At 38.6% G+C, this 24,624-nt stretch overlaps 1 protein-coding gene across 1 annotated transcript in view; it reads right to left on the bottom strand.

Annotated features, from left to right (window-relative positions):
* The window catches only part of CWC27 (CWC27 spliceosome associated cyclophilin), a 235,417-nt gene that overhangs the window by 20,531 nt on the left and 190,262 nt on the right, over positions 1-24,624 (bottom strand). Inside the window, exons 12-13 of the mRNA XM_055144032.1 lie at positions 18,859-18,968; positions 15,023-15,126 (exon numbers count right to left, since the gene is read on the bottom strand). Coding sequence (XP_055000007.1) covers positions 15,023-15,126; positions 18,859-18,968 — 214 coding nt within the window. The remainder of the gene's footprint in view (positions 1-15,022; positions 15,127-18,858; positions 18,969-24,624) is intronic.

Genomic DNA, 24,624 nt, shown 5'->3' with positions numbered 1-24,624 from the left:
AGCTAGATTTCATTAAAATGAAAAATTTCTACTCTGAAACACATCAAGAGAATGAGAAGACATGCCACAAACTGGGAGAAAACACTTGAAAGAGACTTATTCAAAAGTCTTGATTCACATAAAGAGACCCACATTTCACCACCATTGCCATGTAAACACATCTATAGGCAATGCCCCAGAGACTCATAATAGTATCTTGAAAGAGCTCAACCAACTGCTAAAATTTTTCACATAAACCCGTCCCCAGCTGCAACCTCCAGGACAACCTCGGTAGTGGGGGAGGGCCAAATCCCAGCACTGCCGAAGCCCCCCAGCTGCACTCACATCTCAACCACTGCTGCCATGCCAACGGCTGGACTCTACTGTCTCACCAATATGTGAGCTCCACAAAGATGCCAAAACTGCCAACAATTTCAGGTACACTGGATTTTACTTTTGACTAAAACTCCAAGCCTTCCCAGAGTGGGCGACCTCTCCCCATCCTCTCCCATCCACTATACCGCTGGAAGTCCTGGCAGCCACATCCACATTCCATCACCTTTGCCATATATGTACACAGCCCAGTTAAATATTCTGGAGTTTTTGAACACCTCCAAACTTTACAATACGAACAAGCCAGTAGGAGCACAACAGACAGATTGGATGGGAATGTAACGTAGAAGCCAACTAAGCTTGATTAACAAAAACATTAATAGAGAAGGTTCAACTAGCACCAATAGCTTAGCAAACCCTCAGACAGGATCCCATGGTGAGATATAAAAATTTTCACAGATTTTCTTTTACATACGTATTTTTTTTTTATAATTCCATTAGCCATTTGGTGGTAACAAGTAATATAAAATAAATTATTTGGAGCTTGCTTCAGGGCAGGCTTGAGGGGTGGTTGAGAAAATGGAGACAATGGTGGAGGAAAGGTTACAGTTGAGCAGGATTGGGGTTGGAATACTGAATGACTGTAACAAATGCAACACAAACAACTTTGTAAACCACAGTGTTTAAGTAAAGTGGAAAAAACATATAAAGAACTCTTAAACTTGATGGTAAAAAAGTGAACAATTTTGTCTGATTTTTAAAAATGAGCAAAACTCTAGCATACAAAATAGATGTATAGATGGAAAATAGCATGTGGAAAGATAATGAACAACATGGGTCATTAGAGAATTGCAAATTAAAACAAGATACCATTCCACACCAAGAGTGGTTCAAATTCCAAGGTCACAAAATCCCAATTCTACATCGAATGCTGGAAGGAATAGGGAGTATTAGGAACTGTCATTGATTGGAATGTGAAGTGATAGTTACTCTGGAAGACAGTCTGGCAATTTCTCATACAATTAAAAATACTATTACCATATTATCTACATATTCACAGAAAAACCTGCATGTTGATGTTTGTGGAGGCTTTATTCATAAATGCTAAACCTTGTAAGCATCCAAGATTTCCTGTAGTAGGTATATAAAGAAACTGGTACATCCAGACAAAGGTATATTAATAAGTTTTATAGAAATGAACTATTAAGATGACATGCGTGCATATTACTAAATGAAAGAAGGCAATGTGAAAAAGGCCATATACTGTATGCTTTAACTATATGACATTCTGGAAATGGCAAAATTACAGAATTAATAAAAACAGGCTGTCATTTTTTTTTGGGGAGAGGGAGGGTAGATGAAAAGCAGATAGTGGCCGTGTGACCTTATATCTCTTCACAACAAGTCTGATTCTAGTGGGGAACTCCTAACAATAATAGTGAGGTTTTTGTTGAAATATTCAATGTAACCAAAGTAAAGAGAAAGTAAAGTGAAATTTATCAGTTTTGGGGGGGGGGCGGGATGGGAGGTATACTGGGTTTTTGGTGTTTTAATTTTGTTTTGCTGGTGGAATATGGGCACTGGTGAAGGGATGGTTGTTTCAGCATTGTATAACTGAGACTTAAACCTGAAAGCATTGTAATTTTCCACATGGTGATTCAATAAAATAAAAAAATTATAAAAAGAAGAAAGAAAAGCAGAGTATAAAGATTCATGGGGGGGTGAAGTTACTCTTTGTGTTCTATGTTGGATATAAACATTGCACATTTGTTCAAATCCATAGACTGTGAACCTTAATGTAAACAAAAGTGAACCTAACTTCAACACTTCATGGCCCCTCCTAAGCACAGCTGAGTGATCCCTAAGCATCAGGATGTTGCTCCACAACCAACCAACCAACCAACCAACCAACCAACCAACCAACCAACCAACCAAACAACCCAAAACAGCACTAAGGCACTGAAAAAAAGCCTGAAATCAAGCCCCATAAATGTCCGATTGAAACTTGCAGTGAATGATCATTCTTCTTAGTATTTTAAAAAAAGATTTACAAATGCATAATGAAATAATCCAGTATACTAGGAATCAGGTAGCACTGTAGCACTGTCATCCCATTGTTCATCAATTTGCTCGAATGGGCACCAGTAACGTCTCCATTGTGAGACTTGTTGTCACTGTTTGGCATATTGAATATGCCACGGGTTGCTTGCCAGGCTCTGCTGTGTGGGCGGGATACCCTGCTAGTTTGCCGGGCTCTCTGAGAGGATGGAGGAATCAAACCCGGGTCGACTGCATGCAAGGCAAATGCTCTACTGCTGTGCTATCGCTCCAGTCCATGAATTAGGAAAAATAAAAAAATCTCAATTTATATAGAAAAGACAATCAATAGAGACTAATATTGAGATCACACAGGCAATGGGATTATCTGTCAAAGACTTCAAAAACAATTATTGTAAAACTGCTATGAGAAATAGGGGCTAATGCCCTTAAAGTAAAAGAGTAAAAGATAATTATGTACACAAATGAGTATGTTTTAGGAATAAAAAATATCAATACAAAAAAATACACTTGGGGAGATGACAGAGGAACAGAAATAGTGAACTTGAAGGAAGACCAAGTTAAGATAAAAACTGTGGTAGACAGAGTAACAGGACAAGGAATGGAAGGAGTCACTGTGGCAAACTCTTTGGCCCGGGATTACAGATATGAGAATGACAGGAAAGGAAGAGAATCAGGGTGGAAAGAAAGAGGAGGCAGACTGGTGGTAACACAGGGGCACTAATGAGAAGCCTTGGCATTTCTGAGGTACAGAGGTGAGGTAACTATATACATGAGAACTTTAAGAGCCAACGCTATTATAAACAAGTATCCCAAATTATAAGGATGAAAAATAAAAGAGCTTGCTAGGGCCTTTTTATTAAAAACAAAACAAAACAAAAAGAGGCTGCTAGTGGGTGGGAAGAAGCCTGGATCATGAGTGGTAGGACACTGACACAGACTTTAGATTAGGGGTTGGAACACTGTATATACCTAAATAAAAATATAAATGATGGGCTGGAGCAATATACAGTGGGTAGGAAGCTTGCCTTGAATGCGACCTATCTGGGTTGTATTCCCAGTATCCTATACAGTCCTCCTAGCCCCGCCCAGAGTGATGTCTGAGCCCAGAGCCAGGAATAAGATCTGAGCACTTCTGGGTTTGGACCCAAACCACTATAAGTATGTGTATATATATATATACAATTCAAGATTCAACATTGAATTTAATATTCAAATTCATGGCAAAAATTATAATACAATGTGAATAGAGAAGAGAGATTGAAAAAAATTAACGAAGCCTTTGGGTCTACAGTAGATATAAAAGGTCGAAAACTCATGTGACTAGCAACCTAAAAACCTAAAAAGAGTTGAAGGCAATATAACTGAAGAAATAATGACCAAAACTATTAAAACTTTGCTATAAAATACAAACCTTTATATTCAGGAAGCTCAATCACTCCAAACAAACCCAAATACTCCACAGTAATATATCAATATCATACTTCCAAAAACTTTAAGACTAAAAACTGAAGCAACTGGAGAAAAATCTAGTGGAAAACTGTTTTTTGGTTGTTTTTTTTTTGCATGCCAGGGATGATACGCAGCGGTCACACAACTTTTCAACTGCTGAGCTATACCTCAGCCCTGGAATAACACTTTTAAAGTGCTCTAAAGAGTGGAATAATTTAACAGATCTGACATGCTGTTAAAATGCCAATAAGGAATGCGGGTAAAATAATCATAATCCAGGGTTGAAGCGCTAGTGCAGCAGTAGGGTGTCTGCCTTGCACACAGATGACCAGGGTTCTATCCTTGGCATCCCATATAGTCTCCTGAGCTCTGCCAGGAGTGATCCCTGAGTGCAGAGCCAGAACTAAGCTCTGAGAACTGCTGTGTGTGGCTCCAAAACAAAAGAAAACAACAACAACAAAATAACATTCTTAGGTAAAGGAAAACTAATCATCTATTGCTAGCAGAGCTGCTCTAAAAGAGTTGCATATGAAATTTCTTAGAAATGATAGCAGGAGGAGAATGATTAGAAATGAAGAATGTAACAGAAATGACAATATTTATATAAATATTTTCCTGTTAAGATGTTTCAAATGATTTTCAGCTGTAAGCAAAATTATAACATTATCTGATGAGATCTTCAATGCATATACAGGTAATACATAAGACAGCTAGAACATAAAAAGAAGAGGTTAAAAAAATGACCTAAATGGTGTAACAATTTTATATTCCACTTGAACTCTAATTAAATGAATTAAAAAATTAACTCAAAATAAAAGGATTGTCATGGGAGGGTAAGAATTACACCATACATTCCTGCAATTCATAACTAAAGCAATCCTTGAAGAAAAAAAGATAGGAGGCATAACATTCCCCCAAATCAAACTGTACTACAAAACGATAGTAATTAAAACAGCATAGTATTAAAATAAAGACAGATCCTCAGATGAATGGACTAGAGTTGAATATTTTGAGACAGATACTCACGTATATGATCAGTAAATTGCTGACAAAGGAGCAAAAAGTACGAAGAAGGAATGCATCATCAACAAATGGTGCTGGGAAAACTGGTCAGCTCCATGCAAAAATGTAACTCAGAACTCTAATGACACACACAAGAGTCAAATCAAAATGAATTAAAGGCCTTGATATTTGACCTGAATTCATAAAATACATAGAGGAAAATATAGGCAGAACTCTCCATGACACTGAAGTAAGGGCATCTTCAAGGATAAAACACTACTGACCAAACAGGCGAAGCAAAGATAAACAAATGAAACTACACTAAACTAAGAAGCTTTTGCACCTCAAAGGCAACAATGACTAGCATACAAAGACAGCCCACAGAATGGAAGAAATTATTTACCCAATACTCATCTGATAAGGGGTTAATATCCAAGATATAAAAGGCATTGATAGAAAAAAATCCAACCCCATCAAAAAATAGGGAAGAAGAGATGAACAGAATATTCCTCAAAGAAGAAATACAAATGTCCAAAAGACACATGAAAAAATGCTCTACATCACTAATCATCAGGGAGATGCATATCAAAATAACAATGAGATATTATCTCATACTAGAGAGACTGGCACATATCTAAAAGAACAGGAACACCCAATGCTGGCCAGGATGCAGGAAGAAAGGGACTGTCATTCACTGCTGGCGGGACTACTGATCCAGCTTTTTGGAAAACAATATGGACAGTCCTCAAAAAACTAGAAATTGTGCTTCCATACAACCCAGCAATGCTGCTCTTGGGACTATACCCTGGAGGTCCAAAATCACAATGCAGAAAAGTCATCTGCACTCCTATGTTCACTGCAGTACAAATAACAATCATCAGAATCTGGAAACAACCCAAGTGCCTGAGAACATGGATGGATAAAGAAACTATGGTACATCTACACAATGAAATACTACGCAGTTGTTAAGAAAAACGAACTCATAAAATTTGTTTATATATGGATGGACACGGGTAGTATCATGCTGAGTGAAATATGTCTGAAAAAAAGGGACAGATACAGAATGATCACAGTCATTTTTGGAATATAAAAACAGTACAAGAAAAATAACCAAAAACAGTAGAAACGACAGCCAGAAAGTCTGGTCCATGGCAGGAAGCTTGCCCTAGGGGTGGGGTGGAATGCAGTTAGGACAGAAAAGGAACCACTATGACAATGATAGTTTATAATGATCACTCTGGACAAGAACTGAGTGCTGAAAGGAGGTAAAGTGATATATATGATAACCTTTCAGCAGCTGTATTGCAAACCACTGTACCTAAAAGGAGGGGAGGGAGGTGGAAAGATAGAAGAAAGGTATCTACCACAGAGGAAGGCTGTGGGAGGGAAACTGGGAACATTAGTGATGGGAGATGCACACTGGTGCAGAGATGAGTATTAGAACATTGTATGACTGAAACCCAATCACAAGCAACTTTGTAAATATGTATCTCACGGTGATTTAATAAAATTAAAAAAATGAATTGCATTATAGAAAGCCTTTATTAATTATGTTAGGTACATTTAATTCTGGAAACACTTCTTTGGCATTCCATGAGAACAAGGATACCTAGAATACAGCTTCCCAGAATTAGGTCATAATGTCTTAGAAATAAAGACAATGAAGACATAATGTCAGAGATGTTTTAGTCCAACAATTCTCGTAGTGTGGCATATAACTCTGTACATCTACAATGCCAAAGTAATTCTTGTATGATTATGTTGCATTTTTCATTTTTAATCCCTCATGTCTACACAGGAACTTTTCAGTGACTACTTGTGTGGAATCAGAGCACAGAGAAAGCAGATGCAGACATGAGTTCTAATTTTCCTTCCAAGAATATCCTGCCCGCACAGCAGAGCCTGGCAAGCCTCCCATGACGTATTGGATATGCCAAAAACAGTAACAAAAAGTCTCACAATGGAGATGTTACTGGTGCCTGCTCAAGCAAATTGATGAACAGTCGGACAACAGTGCTACAGATACCAGAAATGTGAAAGGTTGGGCTGAATTTCTATAACTTCCCCAGGCTGAACCAAAAAGATCTGGAATACCTGAATAAACTTATCACTTTCAAGGAAATTGAAAGGGTAATCAAAAGTCTTCCCCAAAACAAAAGCCCAGATCCAGATGGATTCACTAGTGAATTCTTCCAAATCTTTAGAGAACCTATTGTCTGTCCTTATCAAGGTTTTCCAGGAAATTGAAGAAATAGAAACACTCCCAAACAGTTTCTATGAGGTACCCATCCTGATACCAAAAGCAGAGACACTACAGAAAACAAAAATTACAGGTTGATGTCCCTAATGAACACAGATATAAAGATTATCACCAAAATATTAGCAAATAGAATCCAACAATTCATCCAAAATATCATACATACACCACAATCAAGTAGGATTTATCCCAGGGATGCAAGGATAGTTTAACATTTGCAAGTCAACCAACATAATTCATCATATGAATAAAAGAAAAGATAAAAACCATATGATCATATCAATAGATGCAGAGAAAGCATTTGACAAGATCAAGTACCCATTTATGATGAAAACTCTCAGCAAAATGGAAATTGAAGGAATTTTCCTCAATAGAGCCAAGGCCATTTATCACAAGCCCACGGCAAGCATTATTCTCAATGGGAAAAACTAAAAGCCTTTCCTCTAAGATCAGGGACAAGCAAGGAAGCTCACCTCGCCCCGTTTATTCAATATAGTACTGGAAATACTTGCCATAGCAGTTAGGGAAGAAAAAGATATTAAGGGCATTCAGACAGAAAAGTTGAAGAAGTCAAGCTCTCACTATTTGCAGATGATATGATACTATACATAGAGAACCCTAAAGCCTTTACTTTACCCCACTTCAAACTGTACTACAAAGTGGTAGTAATTAAATAAGCATGGTATTGGAATAAAGACAGACCTGCAGACCAATAGAATAGGTTGAATATCCTGACACACACTATCAAATATATGATCATTTAATTTTTGATAAGGGAACAAAAAATATGAAGTGGAGCAAGGAAAACTTCTTTAACAAGTGGTGCTGACAAAACTGGACAGCTACATGCAAAAAAAAAAGGGGGGTCTCAGACCTATATCTAACACCATTCACAAAAGTCAGATCAGAATGAATTAAAGACCTCAACACCAGACCAGAATTTCCTAAGATACGTGGAAGAAAAGATAGGCAAAACCCTCCATGATATTGAAGCTAAAGATATCTTTAAAGATGAAATGCCACTGACCAAGCAAGTGGAAGCAAAAATTTAAAAAAATGAGACTACAAACTGATCAAAATACAGAGAGAGCCCACGGAATGGGAAAAATTATTTACCCGATACCAATTAGATAATGGGTTAATATCCAGGATATATAAGACATTAGTATTACTGTACAAGAAAAAAACCCTCAAACCCCATCAAAAAATGGGGAGAAGAAATGAATAGAAACTTCCTCAAAAAAAGAAATACAAATGGCCAAACATGAAAAAATGCTCTACATCACTAGTCATCAGGGAGATACAAAAAATAAAAAAAGAGAGAGATCATCTCACACCACAGAGACTGACACAAATCAAAAAGAACAAGAACAACCAGTGCTGTCATGGATTCAGGAAGAAAGGGATTCTCCTTCATTGTTGGTAGGAATGCCGACTAATCTAGCCTTTCGGAAAAATGATATGGGCATTCCTTAAAAAAAAAAAAAAAAAAAACAGAAATTGAGTTTTCATATGATTCAGCAATACAACCTCTAGTATTATATTCTGGGGGTGCAAAAAAGCACAGTATAAAATACATCTGTATCTGTATGTTCATTGCAGCACTGTTCACAATAGCCAGAATCTGGAACAACCCAACTGTCCGAGAATGACTGGTTAAAGAAACCGCGGTACATCTACACAATGGAATACTATGCAGCTGTTAGAAAAGATGAAGTCAGAAAATTTGCTTATAAGTGGATGGGCATGGAGAGTATCATGCTAAGTGAAATGACTCATAAAGTGAGGGACAGACATAGAATGACTGCACTCATTTGTGGAATATAAAATAACAGTATGAGACAAACACCCAAGAACAGTAGAGCCAGGGGTAGGAAGATTGCTCCCTGGTTGGAAGCCTGCCTTGTGCTGGGAGAGAAGGCAGCTTGCATAAAGAAGGGATCAATGATGGTTGGAGGGATCGCTCAGGATGGAAGATGGGTGCTGAAAGTAGATAAGGACCAAACTTGATGGCCTCTCGGTATCTGTATTTCAAACCATAATGCTCAAGTCTCACAATGGAGATGTTACTGGTGCCCACTCAAGTAATTTGATGAGCAATGGGATGACAGTGATACAGTGAATGCCCAAAAGTAGAGAGAGAGTAAGAGGGAAATTGTCTTCCATAGAGGCAGAGGAAGGGGTGGGATGGGGGGAAGGGATACTGGGGACATTGGCGGTGGAAAATGTGCACTGGTGAAGGTATGGGTGTTCGATTATTGTACGACTGAAACACAAACATGAAAACTTAGTAACTGTATCTCACGGTGATTCAATAAAACAAACAAAAAAACAAAACAACAACAAATGGGACTACTTTAAACTAAGAAGCTTCTGCACCTCAAAAGAAACAGTGACCAAGATACAAAGACAGCATGGAATACTGAATGTGAAAGATTATTCATGATACCCTTCTGATAAAGCGTTAATATCAAAGATATACAAGGTACTGGTTAAACTCTAAAAGAAAATAACATCCAAACCAAGTTTATCAGAAAATGGGATGATGAAATGAGCACAAACTTTCTCAAAGGAGAAATTCGAGTGGCCAAAAAGCACAGGAAAAAATGCTCTATATCACTAATCATCAGGGAGATGCAGATCAAAACAACAATGAGATACCACCTCACACCACAGAGACAGTCACACACCCAAAAGAACAAAAGCAACCAGTGCTGGTACAGATGTGGGGAGAAAGGGATTCTCCTTCATTGTTAGTGGCAATGCTGTCTGATCCAGTCTTTCTGAAAAACAAAATGGATATTCATCAAAAAAATAGAAATTGAGCTTCCATTTGACCCAGCAATACCACTTATGGAAATATACCCCACGGGACCAAAAAACACACAGCAGAAACACCATCTGCAAGCACCCTTATGTTCACTGCAGCACTATCCACCATTGCCAGAATCTGGAAACAACCTGAGTGCCTGAGAACAGATGAATGGCTAAAGAAACTATGGCACATCTACACAATGGAATACTACACAGTTGTTAGGAAAAATGAAGCCATAAAATTTGCCTATAAGTGGATGGTCATGTAGAGTACCATGCTGAGTGAAATAAGTCAGAAGGACAGATATAGAATGACTGCATTCATTGGTGGAATATATATCTATATATGTATATATATATGTACATACATATATACATATATATGTATATGTATATACATGTACATACATACATATATATATATATATATGTATACTAATGTCCATGGCCAGGGAAAATAGGGGCCAGGAATCAACCACAAGTGTCTGTGGGATGGAGGGTAGTAAGATGAGAAGGAAACAGTCTGACAATAATTAGACATGATCATGTTGGACAAGAACTGAGTGCTAAAAGTAGGTAAAGGGGTATTTCTGATAACCTTTCAGTATCTGTATTGCAAACCATAATGCCCAAAAGGAAGAGAGAGAGACAGAGACAGAGAGACAAACAGAGAGACAGAGACAGACAGAGAAAGAAGAAAAATGCCTGCTGTAAAGGTGGGGTGGGGGATGGGAGTGGCAGGCTGATGGGAAACTGGGGACACTGGTGTGGGAAATGCACACTGGTGGAAGGATGGGTGTTGGAACACTGTATGACTGAAAGCTAATTAAGAATAGCTTTGTAAGGGTCTATCTCACAGTGATTCAATAAAAAAAATTGAAAAACAAACAAACAAAGAGCTACTCTAGTATCAACCACCCACTTCAAAATCATGTAAGCTCATCAGTGTTATGGTATGTGATATTAAATTTTCTTGTTGAAGCTTTAAAAAAATGCTATATGGATGAAATTAAAACTATAAAAAATTTCAACTATATATGACAAGGGAAGAGTGCGGATTACATTTTGCTGAGGGGAAAAAAGTTATAAAATTGTAATATATGATTTCAGTTTGCTTAAATATGCATAGAAATATTTGGGAGGGTATATACATACAGAAAAAAATGTTTACTGTTGAGTTTGGTGTCAAAGGTTATTTTTATCTACTTTTTTGAGAGGTCTCTACTTATTTTTCTATAGTGAAGCCTTTTCATATATAATAATTAAAATATTTAATTGGGACAGTCACACAGTTATTATTGTTTTTGCAATTTTTATAACACTGAATGTAAAGTGGTAGAGGGGAGGGAGAGGGAAAGAGAAGGAGGCAGGTAGACCTTTAAGAAATGTAATACTTTATCATGTATAATACAAAGCTTTAAATTAATCTTAGATTTTACAACCTGGGAAGAATTTTCAAGGGAACATATTAGTGAACAGTTACTGTTCACAAAGTCATAGTCTACTCTTTTAGATCTAACTTTTCTGCTGTCCTTGGAATGCTGATTGTGTTGTGTAAGAACAGGTGGTTTTCTTTCTTATAAGTCTTTCCACTGTTGTCAGACTCAGCTTTCAAGTTTTTTGGGAGCTAACCAAGATTTATCTAACCAAACTCAAAATGGCATATGGACTTCATCTACATGGTCGCATGAATCTTCTAGTTGACGACTCCTGTCTGCCATGTATCTAATTGACTTTATAAAATCCATGCCTGAAGTATTCTATAGCTATAAGAGTGTGATGTTGTGACACAAAGGAATGTGATGACAAAGAGCCTACTTTATCTGCTACACTGTAATATGGTGCCCATCACTGCCACCAAATATTGGCGGTATACATCTCAACAAAGGAAGAATCTTAATAATTTTGGGTGAAAGTTTTTTTTGTCATACATTTCAGCTTAGATCCACTAGTAACACTTCTTTAAATATCACGTTAGACAGTGAAATCTGGGAATAATTATCAAACACCATATACAGTGTTTACAATAGAATCATATTTCTTTCTCTCTGCCCCTACCACTTTTTTTTTTTTTGCATAAAAAGGAGAATGCTGCTGAATGGTACCCAAATGTCTGTTGTATACCATGCCAATACAGCAGCCCAGCCAAAAATGCAAATAGAACAGTTTGCCAAGTAAAAGAAAACATAACAAATTGGTAATGGTTTCTATCTTGACAGAAAATGAAAATGATCCCTCAATGTGTGGTCACTCATGCGGACACATAAAAATGTCTTAGACGCAATCATTTTACCTCAGATAACAGACCCTGACAGAGCAGTACAACACTGGCTGACTTTCACTTCTTAGAAAAGCAGCAACCATGACCTACAAAATAGTCTGGGAACCATGTAATTTATGCATAACACACATGCACATGCCATGCACTCATAATATTTGTTGTAAGTCATTCTGAATACAAGACTTCTTTTCTGGATGGGGTATACTTTATGAGAAAGGATCTCAATTACCAGTGACTTGATAAAGCTGGACCGGTTAATTTATGAACAAAAATGATATTGCTTATTAGATTATAAACTTTAACAGCTATATTGCAACCAAAAGAGAACATGTAAATACCCCACATATACTACATGATTCTGTATAGTACCTTGGTTTCTTAAGGTAGTTTATTAGGTATCAGGGAAGACAAAAAAAGGAAAAAAAAGAGTAGAATCCTAGTGCACAGCTCTGCCTTTCTGTTTAGGGAACTGCAATTAAAGTAGAAATCAAATCCCTGAAACCTGAAATGGTTCTTTTATTTCCCTTTCACTGAACTACTTATTTCTGTTCCCCAGATGGAGAACTGGTCAATATCACTGATCAGTCACTCTCCCTGCCACCACCCTCTACAATATTCTGGCACAGTTTTTTCATTTAATTGTTTTATTTTGGGGGGCTCATACCTGGCTAACTCTGGGCTCTGAGCTCAGGGATCACTCCTGAAGGGGCACAGGGAGACCATCTGGGGTGCCAGGTATTAAACCCAAGAAAGGCACACACCATCCCATTCTACTATCTCTCCAGTTCCCAGATTTGTTTAATTTTTTAAAATCATGGTGTTAGAACACTGTACTGCAAAGTCACATCAAAATGCAACACCACCATATAATTGATATCTGATGCTAATAAGGAATTCAGAATGAACGGCTAGTAAAACAAGGTGTTAGGAAGAACCCTGAAAACTTAAAAGGTTTTGCCAAGTTGAAAGTAAATTTGAATCCTATGGGTTATGAGATTCAAATGATACTTTTGGGTTTGAATTCATTGTGACTTTCCTGCTCAATAAAAAAGGAATTAAATGGCTTATAAAAAGCTAAAAAAAACCTTATTGGGCATCAATCTGCTCTTACAAAACACCATCTTGATGGGTTAAGTGTAAATGAATCAGAAACACATGGATCATATTTCCTTAAAAAATGTATATGAATTCAAAAATAAGGGGAAGAGGATTTGGCAAAAAAATTTTTTTTCTGTGGTGGCTGGACCCCAAACATTTGAAAGATATTTTGAGTTATTTAAGGAATCCAAAATAAAATGAAACCTGTCTGGTCATATAAAAACAGAAAGTTCTTCTGTACAATGTGCATTTACCTCTCTGTGCCAATCAACACTCACTGAGATTCTCACCTTTGGCATAGCATCAGGGGAGGAGCCTTCAAGAAATTTTGAATTTAGGTGTCAACAAACATCCCTAAATTACAGATATCTATTAAAAGAGACCTAAGGTTTAAATAAATGGCATTATAATGCAGATCATACAGAAAATCATGAGAAGCAAGCATGCTCTTCCAGAGTGTTAAGGTAGGCAAGGTTCATTCCATTCAAATCATTAACTTCTGAGGCTGCTGATTCAAGTTATATATGGTTGCAGAGTCTCACTTGCAACAAGTTATGTATGGTTGCAGAGTCTCACTTGCTTAAACAGTTCCCTAATAAGTGGTTTTATTTATTCATTTCTTTTTATGTCTTTTTTTTTTTTTTTTGCTTTTTGGGTCACACCCAGCAATGCTCAGGGGTTACTCCTGGCTTTGCACTCAGGAATTACTCTTGGCAGTGCTTGGGGGACCATATGGGATGCCGGGGATTGAACCCAGGTCGGCCGCGTGCAAGGCAAACACCCTACCCGCTGTGCTATCGCTTCAGCCCCTCTTTTTATTTCTTTTTAAAAACTATGTCCCGGTTATCTTTCCTCCACCCGCTAGATTTGTGAGGGCTCAACAAAATCTTGCTGACTGGTTTCCTGGAGGACAGGAGTGTTGAACAGTTTTGAAATAGGGAAGAGAGGCTGTTTGGCAGAAAGGAGTGAGGCTATGATTCTAGGCTGGGGTAATAGCACATGGGAGAGTTCAGAGGCTCCAGGGGTGAGTCATGTGTGGGGGGTGACCCTCCTGTTTGCTTGCATCTATGTGTCTGAGCCAGAGTGTGGTGGGAGGTGAAGGCAGTACGGGGAGGTGTAATATGCCGCATATGAAGTCAACTTTAGGACAGAAAAGTATGATAAGGAAATGCACACTTCTTCTTTCTCCCCCTTTACCATTATAGGATAAAACGCTAAGCACAGGGCATGCACAAGTTATTGCTTCCTTTATTTTTTATCAGTGTTCAAAAGTTGAAAAATATCCAAAGATAAAAATATGTTAACTATGAATGTATTAAAAGAAACCCAAGATCATAAATTTGAAGAGGTACTTAGTAGGAGTATGAAATGGATTACTCAATTCTAAAATGTTTGCAGGGAAGTGTTAAAAACTAATGATTTAGAATCTTTTATGGCAGTTTAGTGTGAATCTTATCTTTTCCACAATATTAGGAAGTTACTTAAGAGAGGGACAGTGTCATATTTCTTGTATGCTTTCCACTGGACAGCTCAATACTAGGAACACGCCACACACTGGACAAATGCCTACTGAACTGAAATGAATAAAAGGCTGCTGAGGTTCTAGAATGAACGAAGACAAATCTGGGAAAAATGTGGGATGAGGTATGGAAACATGATGAAGTTTGCATGATGTCAAGAAAGTGTCCGAATAGTATCTCCATGCTGAGCCTATTTATTCATTATTAAAATAAAGAAATCAAGCTTACCATCCTTCATCATCTTCTACTTCTGTTTCAGAAACGTCATTTTCAGGAGTTTCAGCAATTGCTTGCGTGAGTTTAGATTTAAACTGGTTCAGCAGTGCAAGGGTCTGAAATAACAATTACATGCTAAGTTTACTGATAAATAGAATTTTATAAGAGCCTCTTGCATTTGGTAGAAGAAAAGATACCCTTCTCCTATATAAAAAACTTAGGCAAAATGATAATTTTGCAGGAGAAAAACAAGTACTTTGCCTTGTTTCCATTTCTACTCTTTTTTTCTTGGAGATGTAGAATTGTTTTCTGATTTAGAGAACATAAATTTGTTAAAATAGAAGATGCTTAAAGTTTAAAAATGCATGCTTATATGCATGGTTAAGTTTTTAACATCCATATGACAGGTAGGCACTTTACTAAGATATATAAAATTAAGTATAACAGGTAGGGCAATAATATAGCAGGCCGTACACTTGTCTTGAATGCGGCCAACTTGGGTTTGATCCCTAGCACTCTATAGGGTTCCCCAAACCCGCCAGGAGTGATACCTCAGTGCAGAGGCAAGAGTGAGCCCGGAGCACTGCCAGGTCTGACTCAAAATCAAAAAACAAACAAAAAAAGAAATGGGGGCTGGAGCAGCAATAACACAGCAGGCAGGGTGCTTGCCTTGAACATGGTCAAGGTTCAAGACCCAGAGTCCCAGATGGTTTTCTGAGCACCATTAGAAATGAGCTCTGAGTACAAAAGAGATGTGAAACTGAAAAAAAAAAAGTATTTTTCATTAAATAAATTTCCAAGAATGCAAAGAGGGAAAATGGATACTTTGCTGCAATAAGAGCAAATTCTAGAAATATATGGAGCAAGCTATCTTTATATATTAGAACTTTAAGATTAATTATTAACTCCTTTGATTTACTAATTCCAATACTTAGAATACATGTAGAAAAAAAGTGAAATGTAGAATGACTTATCAAAAAGATGTTCACTAATATTCATAGAAGTGAAAAAAAAAACAGAAACATTAAATGTTTATCAGTAAGGGACAAGAAGAATTTGGCTTTAAAAAAAATGAAAATATGATTTCACTGAAAAGTACTGAAAAGCATATTTATACTTATAAAATTATATGTAATATAACTTTTGCATTGCCGGGCTCTCCAAGAGGGATAAGAAATCGAACCTGGGGGGCTGGAGCGATAGCACAGAGGTAGGGCGTTTGCCTTGCATGCGACCAACCTGGATTCGAATCCCAGCAACCCATATGGTCCCACAAGCACTGCCAGGGGTAAATCCTGAGTGCAGAGCCAGGAGTAACCCCTGTGCATCACTGGGTGTGACCAAAAAAGCAAAATAAAGAAAGAAAAGAAAAGAGAAGAAAAGAAAAGAAAAGAAAAGAAAAGAAAAGAAAAGAAAAGAAAAGAAAAGAAAAGAAAAGAAAAGAAAAGAAGAGAAGAGAAAAGAAAAGAAAGGAAAAGAAAAGAAAAGAAAAGAAATGGGACCTGGGTCGGCTGTGGCTGCCGACTGGAGCTATACCACAGCGGGTAAAAAGGTTGCACGAGGCCAACCCGGGTTCGATTCTTACATCCCTCTCGGAGAGCCCGGCAAGCTACCCAGAGTATCCTGCCCGCACGGCAGAGCCTGGTAAGCTACCCATGGCGTATTAGATATGCCAAAACCAGTAATAACAAGTCTTACAATGGAGACGTTACTGGTGCCGCTTGAGCAAATCTATGAACAATGGAATGACAGTGCTACCGTGTTTTTGCATACTTGGAAGTGACTTTTCTGAGGTCATAAAGTTGAAAGCAAAGACAACTTCTTAATGGATCAAAATTTTAAAATATCCTAAAAAGTTATGCTAGACTTGGGTCTTTCTCTTTAGGCTGAAAGTGGCAAGGCAGGCTGTTTGGAGCCAATTGATGTGCTCCTGGCACTTGCTCAAAGGAGAACTGTGACAAACAAAAAACATCCTCTTGGCCCTTCTCAGCTTCTCCTCTATTCAAGATGGGACTTTCTCTCGCTGTACTTTATAAGTAAGAATGGCAAAATTAGAGCAAGTATCACAAAAATAATGGAGCAAAATATAGGGTGAAATAGATAGGATTTGCATAGAGGCATTCTTGCTTGGCATCTGCAGGGAATTAATCTCCTTCCTGGCTTCTGCTGAAGGCAGGAATGGCCAAGCACTTACAGCATGGCGTTGCAGCATGGTGAGAGGCTGTTTTGAAGGAGCCCATCTTGGCAGACTGTGCATGCATCTACACATGAGAGTTTCTCAAATGGTCTCTATTTCTCGTCCAGCCCTGGGCTCTCTATTTTCTCCATACAACTGCCAGGTGGGAGGGATGTTCTCCAAGGTGCAAATGAGAACCTATCACTCGCCCTCTTTGATGGCTCTCCCGTCCACTGCCCTTAAAGTAAATCTGAACTCTCGCGTTATCTTGCATAAACTGAATCCTGCTCACCTTCTCAGCCTTATCTCTTCCTTTCTCTTAGTTTATGTTCAAGTCTACTTAATATCTTTTAGTTCTTTACAAAGAGATCAAAGACTTCTCTTCCCCCCTTTCCTCCCCCCCGCCCCCAATATAACTTCTATACGATTTTTAAAGCCTGGCTAACATATCAATTTCACAGGAAGGTCTTCTCAGAGTTTTACTCTTTGTTATGTCTCCCTGTTAGATATTTACATAATTCCCTCTACCCAACCTGTCCTCATTGGCATCACTTGTTTAATTGGTTCTTTCTCCTTTTAAGTCAGAGAGGTCTGTGATGTACCCAACTTGTTTACTATCAATACATGACAAGCTCTTAGTGATTATTTGCTGCTACAGAAAAAAAAGAGGAATGTATGAAAAACCTGATCTTTAGCATTATATTCTACACAGTTGTCATATTGAAGAACTTAAGACATGAAAACAAGTTAATTATGTATTTCTTTTAAATTTCATGTGATGTGCTGCTGCTTTTGAAAACTGACCATGATAGAAAACTATCTCTGTTAATCAGTTTTTAAATTTCGACTTCCTGATGAATGAAACTTCCTTAAAATAAGTTAGGTGTCATTTATAATACAATTCTTAATTGTATTAATTTAGCCAAATAAGCTTAAGTTTTATAGTTTACTTTTACTCTGTCCATTTGAAATACTAGGAGCTTAAAAATGCTTGTTCTCAAATATATGTGTTAATATTCCAAATAAATGATTTTGGACTGCCCCCTAGCTTTTTTACAGGAAGAAATACTAAAGAGATTCATTTGATTAAAACCAAGTGCTGCATAGCATACACAGTTCAGTCCCAAGGTTTTCCTATCTCTCTTTTCTTCCCTCATGATTTCTGACAGTCATCTCATATACCTACTTAGATGCAGGGATTATCTTCAATATTTGGCAATACTACTTATAGGAGAAGTTAACTAGCACTTTATTTACAGGCAGTGTATAATTTCAAATGGTTCTGGCTAGTCTGTATATGAGACACTGGGGCTGGACAACTTCCACTCATGATTTAAAATCTCTTCTCCATTTCACAATGTTCATATAGACCAAGGTTCTGAGTACCCAATAATAGATGAGATTAAAAGATTCCTGTGTTTAATATGTAAGTACTCCATAGAAACCTGAAAGTGTTAAGACTTTTTGACTAAATGTCTGAAAAGAACTCTGTATCCCTGAACCTTAGTACGAATGGTCAAAGTACTTGTCACCTCATCCTGCACAAGTATACCATTTTTGAATTAAGAGGTAGTACTTCCTAGGATGTACAATTAAATAAGGTTCTATTAGCAACCATTAGGGACATTTAATAGGGAATTAATAACATATGGATTTTCATCTGTGACTTCACCTGGTCTTCCCTGGAAGCTCCTTTCTTTGCTTGCTGCTTCCTCAAAGCTTCATACTTCTGCTTTTCTCTTCTGTATTCTGCAACAGCACCATCAGGAGCAGCCTCTTCCTCTGAAAAAGAATAGAACACTCTCAAATAAATAGTAAAATGGCTCTGCGATTTCCATTTAATGTCTACTACGCCCACACCACTGGAGAGGAGGTCAGAACCTGGGACGGGGTGTCCCCCACTTGATTTTATAACTAGATAGCGAACTCTACCAGTTCTCTTAACTATTTACTGGATTAAAAAGCCACCGTTGTGAAGTTATCAACTGAGTTTTATAAACATCTTTATTTATATATATCTCTCCCTATTTGTTAGCTGTATTTATTTGACTAGAAAATTACTCCATCTCACTTAATCATTAAAAAATGATTAAGATTTTCCTAAAATTCAGTAATATTATGATTATTTCTCTACCTTATAATTGCTTGATTTTTTTCAATGATGTTAGTTTTCCTTGTTAAAAGAACAATAACAACAACAAATAACCTCGGTTTGATTGAATACTAAATCAGAAGTTACCAGAAGTAAAATTTTGGGGGATTAAACTTGAAATTAAAATGCAAATTTATGGATTCAATTTTGCAATAATTTTATGTAAAGATTAGTTAACATCTAGTTCAATAAAAATAGTTTTACCTGCAAAAACCAGCATCAAAGGTATTTGATAATCATTTTTTAAAATTTTAAACTCATTTATTACATTATCATTACTCTGGATATTTGTTTCATAGCATTGCATCTTTTTGTTTTTATTTTAGGCCACATCCAGTGGTGCTCAGGGCTTATTCCATATTCTTCACTCAGGGATCACTACTGGTTGACTATGAAGACCACATATGGAGCTGGGGGGTGAAACCTGGTTCAGCTGCATGCAAGGCAAGAACCTTATCTGCTGTACTATTTCTCTGGCCCAAACAGAACCACCCCATCTTTTTTTTTTAAGTGCAGTAGTATGGTTAACACCAGTGTAAGTTTTTATTGTGTGTTTGGGGGGGGCGGAGGGGTTCACCCAGCAGTGTTCAGGGCTTACTCCTTGCTCTGAGCTAGAGATTACTCCAGGTGTAGCTTGAAAGACCATATGGGTTGCTAAGTCTTGAATAGGGTTGGCCACAAGGACAAGTGCCTTACCTGCTGTATTAGAGTTCCAGCTCTGTGAATACAAAAATGTATATACACATTAACATCAGAGAGCTGGAATTCTAATATATGTACATAAAATGTGCATATGTGCGCACATATACATACATTATACATTACATTACATGTTATATATACATACACATATGCATATATGACTGAAAACACATACACATATGAATAAAAAATTTGTCACTAAAAAAAATCTTCTATCACCTATCTGTATGGATGATAAATCAAGATGAGACAGATATCCTATATGAAAGCCAAGCACTGGTTTGCTCCTTGCCTTTTTGTTATGGAGTTGGGATGCTATTACTGTGTGATATATGAACAGTCTTTTTGTTCAAGAGATTTTCTAGCTTCAAAAAACAAAATAAAAACATGTGAACTAACATGTGAATTAAAAAATTCCTTTATAGTTACCTGGTACATGATTTTTTAATTTTTATTTTATCAACTGAGCTTCCGTGATTTACAATACTATTTATGATAGTTTCTCATATATAATTCCAACACTAAACACATCACCGGTGTACCTACATCCTTCCCCCAAGGACCTAATGCCCCTCTCTCACAACATCCCTCACTACCCCTGCAGCAACTCAACTGTGTGAATTACTTGTCCTGTTGTGTTGCCTTTGGTAGTATTATGATTTTGATGTAATGTGAAAGGAATAATAATTTTTAATTTACAAGAGCCAATTAAATTCTTTTACAGGTTTGCTTTCAAGACAGCTATAAGTACTACATACTTAGTATACAAGTCACAGTCACTGTCACCCTGTTGCTCATCGATTTGCTCAAGCAGGTACCAGTAACATCTCGATTGTGAGACTTGTTGTTACTGTTTTCAGCATATTGAATAGCCAGGGGTAGCTTGCCAGGTTCTGCCGTGCAGGTGAGATACTCTCGGTAGCTTGCTGGGCTCTCTAAGAGGGACAGAGGAATCAAACCCAGGTTGGCCACGTGCAAGGGGAACACCATACCTGCTGCACTATCGCTCCAGCCACAAGTGAGAAAATTTTTTTAAATATAGAAATTACATTTTAAGCATGCACACACTTATATAACTATTCACTTGTACCACTTTTCATTCCATTGCTCATCGATTTGCTTGAGCAGGTGCCAGTAATGTCTCCATTTGCCGCTGTCATGTGCTAGTAGCCCAATGGCATCTGCTGGCTACAGGAACACGAAGAGCCTCAAACCGTTCATTCAGGGTCTTGATGAAGAAGTCTGACCATCTTGTAGGTGGGTGGCCATTCGGTCTTTTGACATACTGTGGCATCCAGTCGGTAACAGCTCTAGTCCAGCAGTCGTCTCCAAATCGCATGATGTGTCCGGCATATTTGATTTTTGATGCCCTGGCAAATGAGGCAGCGTCCCTGATCCTTGATCTTTGAAGGAGGTCAGAACTCTCTTTGGAAGATCCGAATAGTGTTCTCATCCTGTTTTCGTAGGGCCCAGGTCTCTGAGGAATATGTTAGTGGAGGAAGAATGGTGGAGTAAAAACGATGTGCCTGGAGCCGGAGGTTCTTCATCCTCTTAACTTCTTCAACACTCTTGAAAGTGTTCCACGCTGCTCTCTTCCTCCTGCAGAGTTCTGGTGCCAAGTCATTCCTCATGTTGAGTTCTCAACCCACTTACACATAACTGCTGCATTTGGAGATGTTCATTCTGTTGAGAGCAAATGGAATGTCAGGAACTAGTTTGTTTCTCATGAACATTTTCTTTGCTCATGATTCAGCTGCAGTCCAACTTTTCCACACTCAAGGTCGAAGTGAGCCAGCATTTATAGCCTGGCGAATGTTAGAACGATGTCATCAGCGAAGTGGAGGTGGTGAAATTGCCGACCGTCTATCTTCACTCCTATTCCTTCCCATTCCAGTCGTTGCATGACGTTCTCGAAGGTGGCACTGAAGTTTCGATGAAATGTTGTCACCCTACTGAACCCCTCTCTTTACGTCGATGATCACTTCCTTGTAGAATGGTGAGATCCTGGTAGTGAATCCGTAATACAGCTAGCGGAGGATCCTGATGTACTGAGTTTGAACGCCCTGTTTGGCTTCGATGACCACTTCAGTCTCAACAGAATCAAAGGCCTTCTTTAAATTGATGAGCATTAGACAGAGTGCCATCTTGAACTCTCGCGAAACCTCAATGAGCTTGGTCACCATGTGGATATGGTCTATCATGCTGAATCCTTTTTGGAACCCAGCTTGCTTTCTTTCCAAACAAAGGACACGTTTGTCCTTTATCTAGTGTTCTGCCTATTCAGGATGACTCGAATGAACAACTTGTAGATGACGGACAACAGGCAGATTGGGCGATAGTTGCCAATGTCGTGGAAGTTTCCCTCCTTGTACAACAGGACAATCTTGCTGGTTTTCCATTAGGATAGAACCATACATTCATACAGGTAGCGTGTGAAGAGCCGAGCCAGTGTACTGATGAGTACTGGTGGCAGATTCTTCAGGTGTTCAGGTTTGACCTTGTCTGGACTAGGTGCTGTATACTTTACCGACAAAATGGAGTGTCAGATTTTGGAAGGGAGAATGCTGGGAACAACATGTTCATCCTGCGGAATTTGGTATGTAGGCAGGTAGATGTGACTATCGAAGAGATACATGTAGAAGTCGTGGATAACCTTTTCATTGCCCTTCTGGAAGATGTGATAGATCCTTCAGGAAGACAGAGGGCAGTCATCTTGGTCTTATAGTTGGCGAAGGACAGGCGAGCGTTGTGAATACTTTTCCCGGCCTCTGCTGCATTGGCCAACACTGCTGCTCTTTTCTCTTTGATGTCTTCCTTTATCACTTCTCTGCACAGCTTTGTGAGCTTGGACGTTAGCTTGTGATTGCCTGAGGCTCATGCCAAACCACATTGGTGAATGAGCTTGAGAGTTTCCAAAAACAGGTGTCTTTTGGTGACTTTCTCACTCTTGGCATTTCTTGTACAGTCATGGAGGTGCTGAACCAGTTGATTGTATTCCTCATTAATGTTGTCAACAATGGCATCTTCCTATATTGCCACAATAGTGCCAAAGAGCTCCCAGTTGGTGGTCATTTTGGGAATTCTATTCTTTTTTTTTTTATAATTTATTTATTTTTAATTAGAGAATCACCGTGAGGGTACAGTTACAGATTTATACACTTTTGTGCTTATACTTCCTTCATACAAAGTTCGGGAACCCATCCCTTCACCAGTGCCCATTCTCCACCACCCGTAAACCCGGCGTCCCTCCCACCCTCCCCACTCCCATCTCCCCCCCACCCCACCCTGCCACTGTGGCAGGGCATTCCCTTCTGTTCTCTCTCTCTAATTAGCTGTTGTGGTTTACAATAAAGGTGTTGAGTGGCCGCTGTGCTCAGTCTCTAGCCCTCATTCAGCCCGCAACTCCCTTCCCCCACATGGCCTTCAACTACAATGTAGTTGGTGATCGCTTCTCTGAGTTGCCCTTTCCCCGGAACGTGAGGCCAGCCTCGAAGCCATGGGGTCAACCTCCTGGTACTTATTTCTACGGTTCTTGGGTATTAGTCTCCCACTCTGATATTCTATATACCATAGATGAGTGCAGTCTTTCTATGTCTGTCTCTCTCTTTCTGACTCATTTCACTCAGCATGAAACTTTTCATGCCCATCCACTTAACTACAAAATTCTTGACTTCCTTTTTTCTAACAGCTGCATAGTAGGGAATTCTATTCTTGAACCTCCTCCCTTTCTCCCTACTCCGTGAAGTAGAATTTCGCACGAAGGAGATGGTGGTCTGATCCTGTTTGGAATTTTGTGACAATGGTTACATCGGTCAGGCAAAACTGTCAATTGAATATGATGTGGTCAATTTTGTTGTGGAACTGTCCAGGAGACTCCCATGTCCAACGTTTAGATTCAGCCTTCTGGAACTGTGAGTTACCATGGATAGTCTTGGTCAACATGATGGACTCACACAGTCTCTCACCCTGTTCGTTCCTTTCTAGGCTGTGGTCCCAATGTGGAGTTCTTTGGGTGACCTTCTCAGTCCTATCTTGGTGCTAAAATCACTGACAATGATCTTGTAGAAGATGTGGTCTTCTTTATAGAACTTTTCCAACTCCATGTAGAACTTCTCGGTTTCTTCTTCGTCATAGTTGGATATTGGTGCACAGACGACGAAGATAGAAACTGCCAGCAATGAGCCACATCTATTCAAATTATAAGTGCCCAATTTGGGTTGTTAGGCATTCAAATGAATTGATGCTCATGGCCAAGTTCGTGTTGATGATACCAACACCGCCGATGCCTCTACTGTAGCATGTTCTAAAGAACTGTTCTTCTCCAGTGTAAAAAACGGTGTGATGTGATTGATGCCTTCTCGTCTCAGTCAGTCCAATGACGTATTACCTGATTTTCTGCACTTGCACCATCAGGTCCTCAATGGATGCTTCCGATGCCAGCATTCGTGTGTTGACAGTACAGACAGTCATTTAAGTCCTTTGTTTTGGCAGCCTAGTTTGGCCCTAAAATTTTACCAGCCTCTCCTTGCCCATCCTTCCCAACGCTGCTGTATCAGGGGTTCTTTCAGGGTCAGGGGAATGAAG

Source organism: Sorex araneus, chromosome 1 (genome assembly GCF_027595985.1).
Source record: "Sorex araneus isolate mSorAra2 chromosome 1, mSorAra2.pri, whole genome shotgun sequence".
Lineage (NCBI taxonomy): Eukaryota > Metazoa > Chordata > Mammalia > Eulipotyphla > Soricidae > Sorex > Sorex araneus.
The sequence above is the reverse complement of the archived record's forward strand: the minus strand, read 5'-3'. Positions and strand labels throughout refer to the sequence as shown.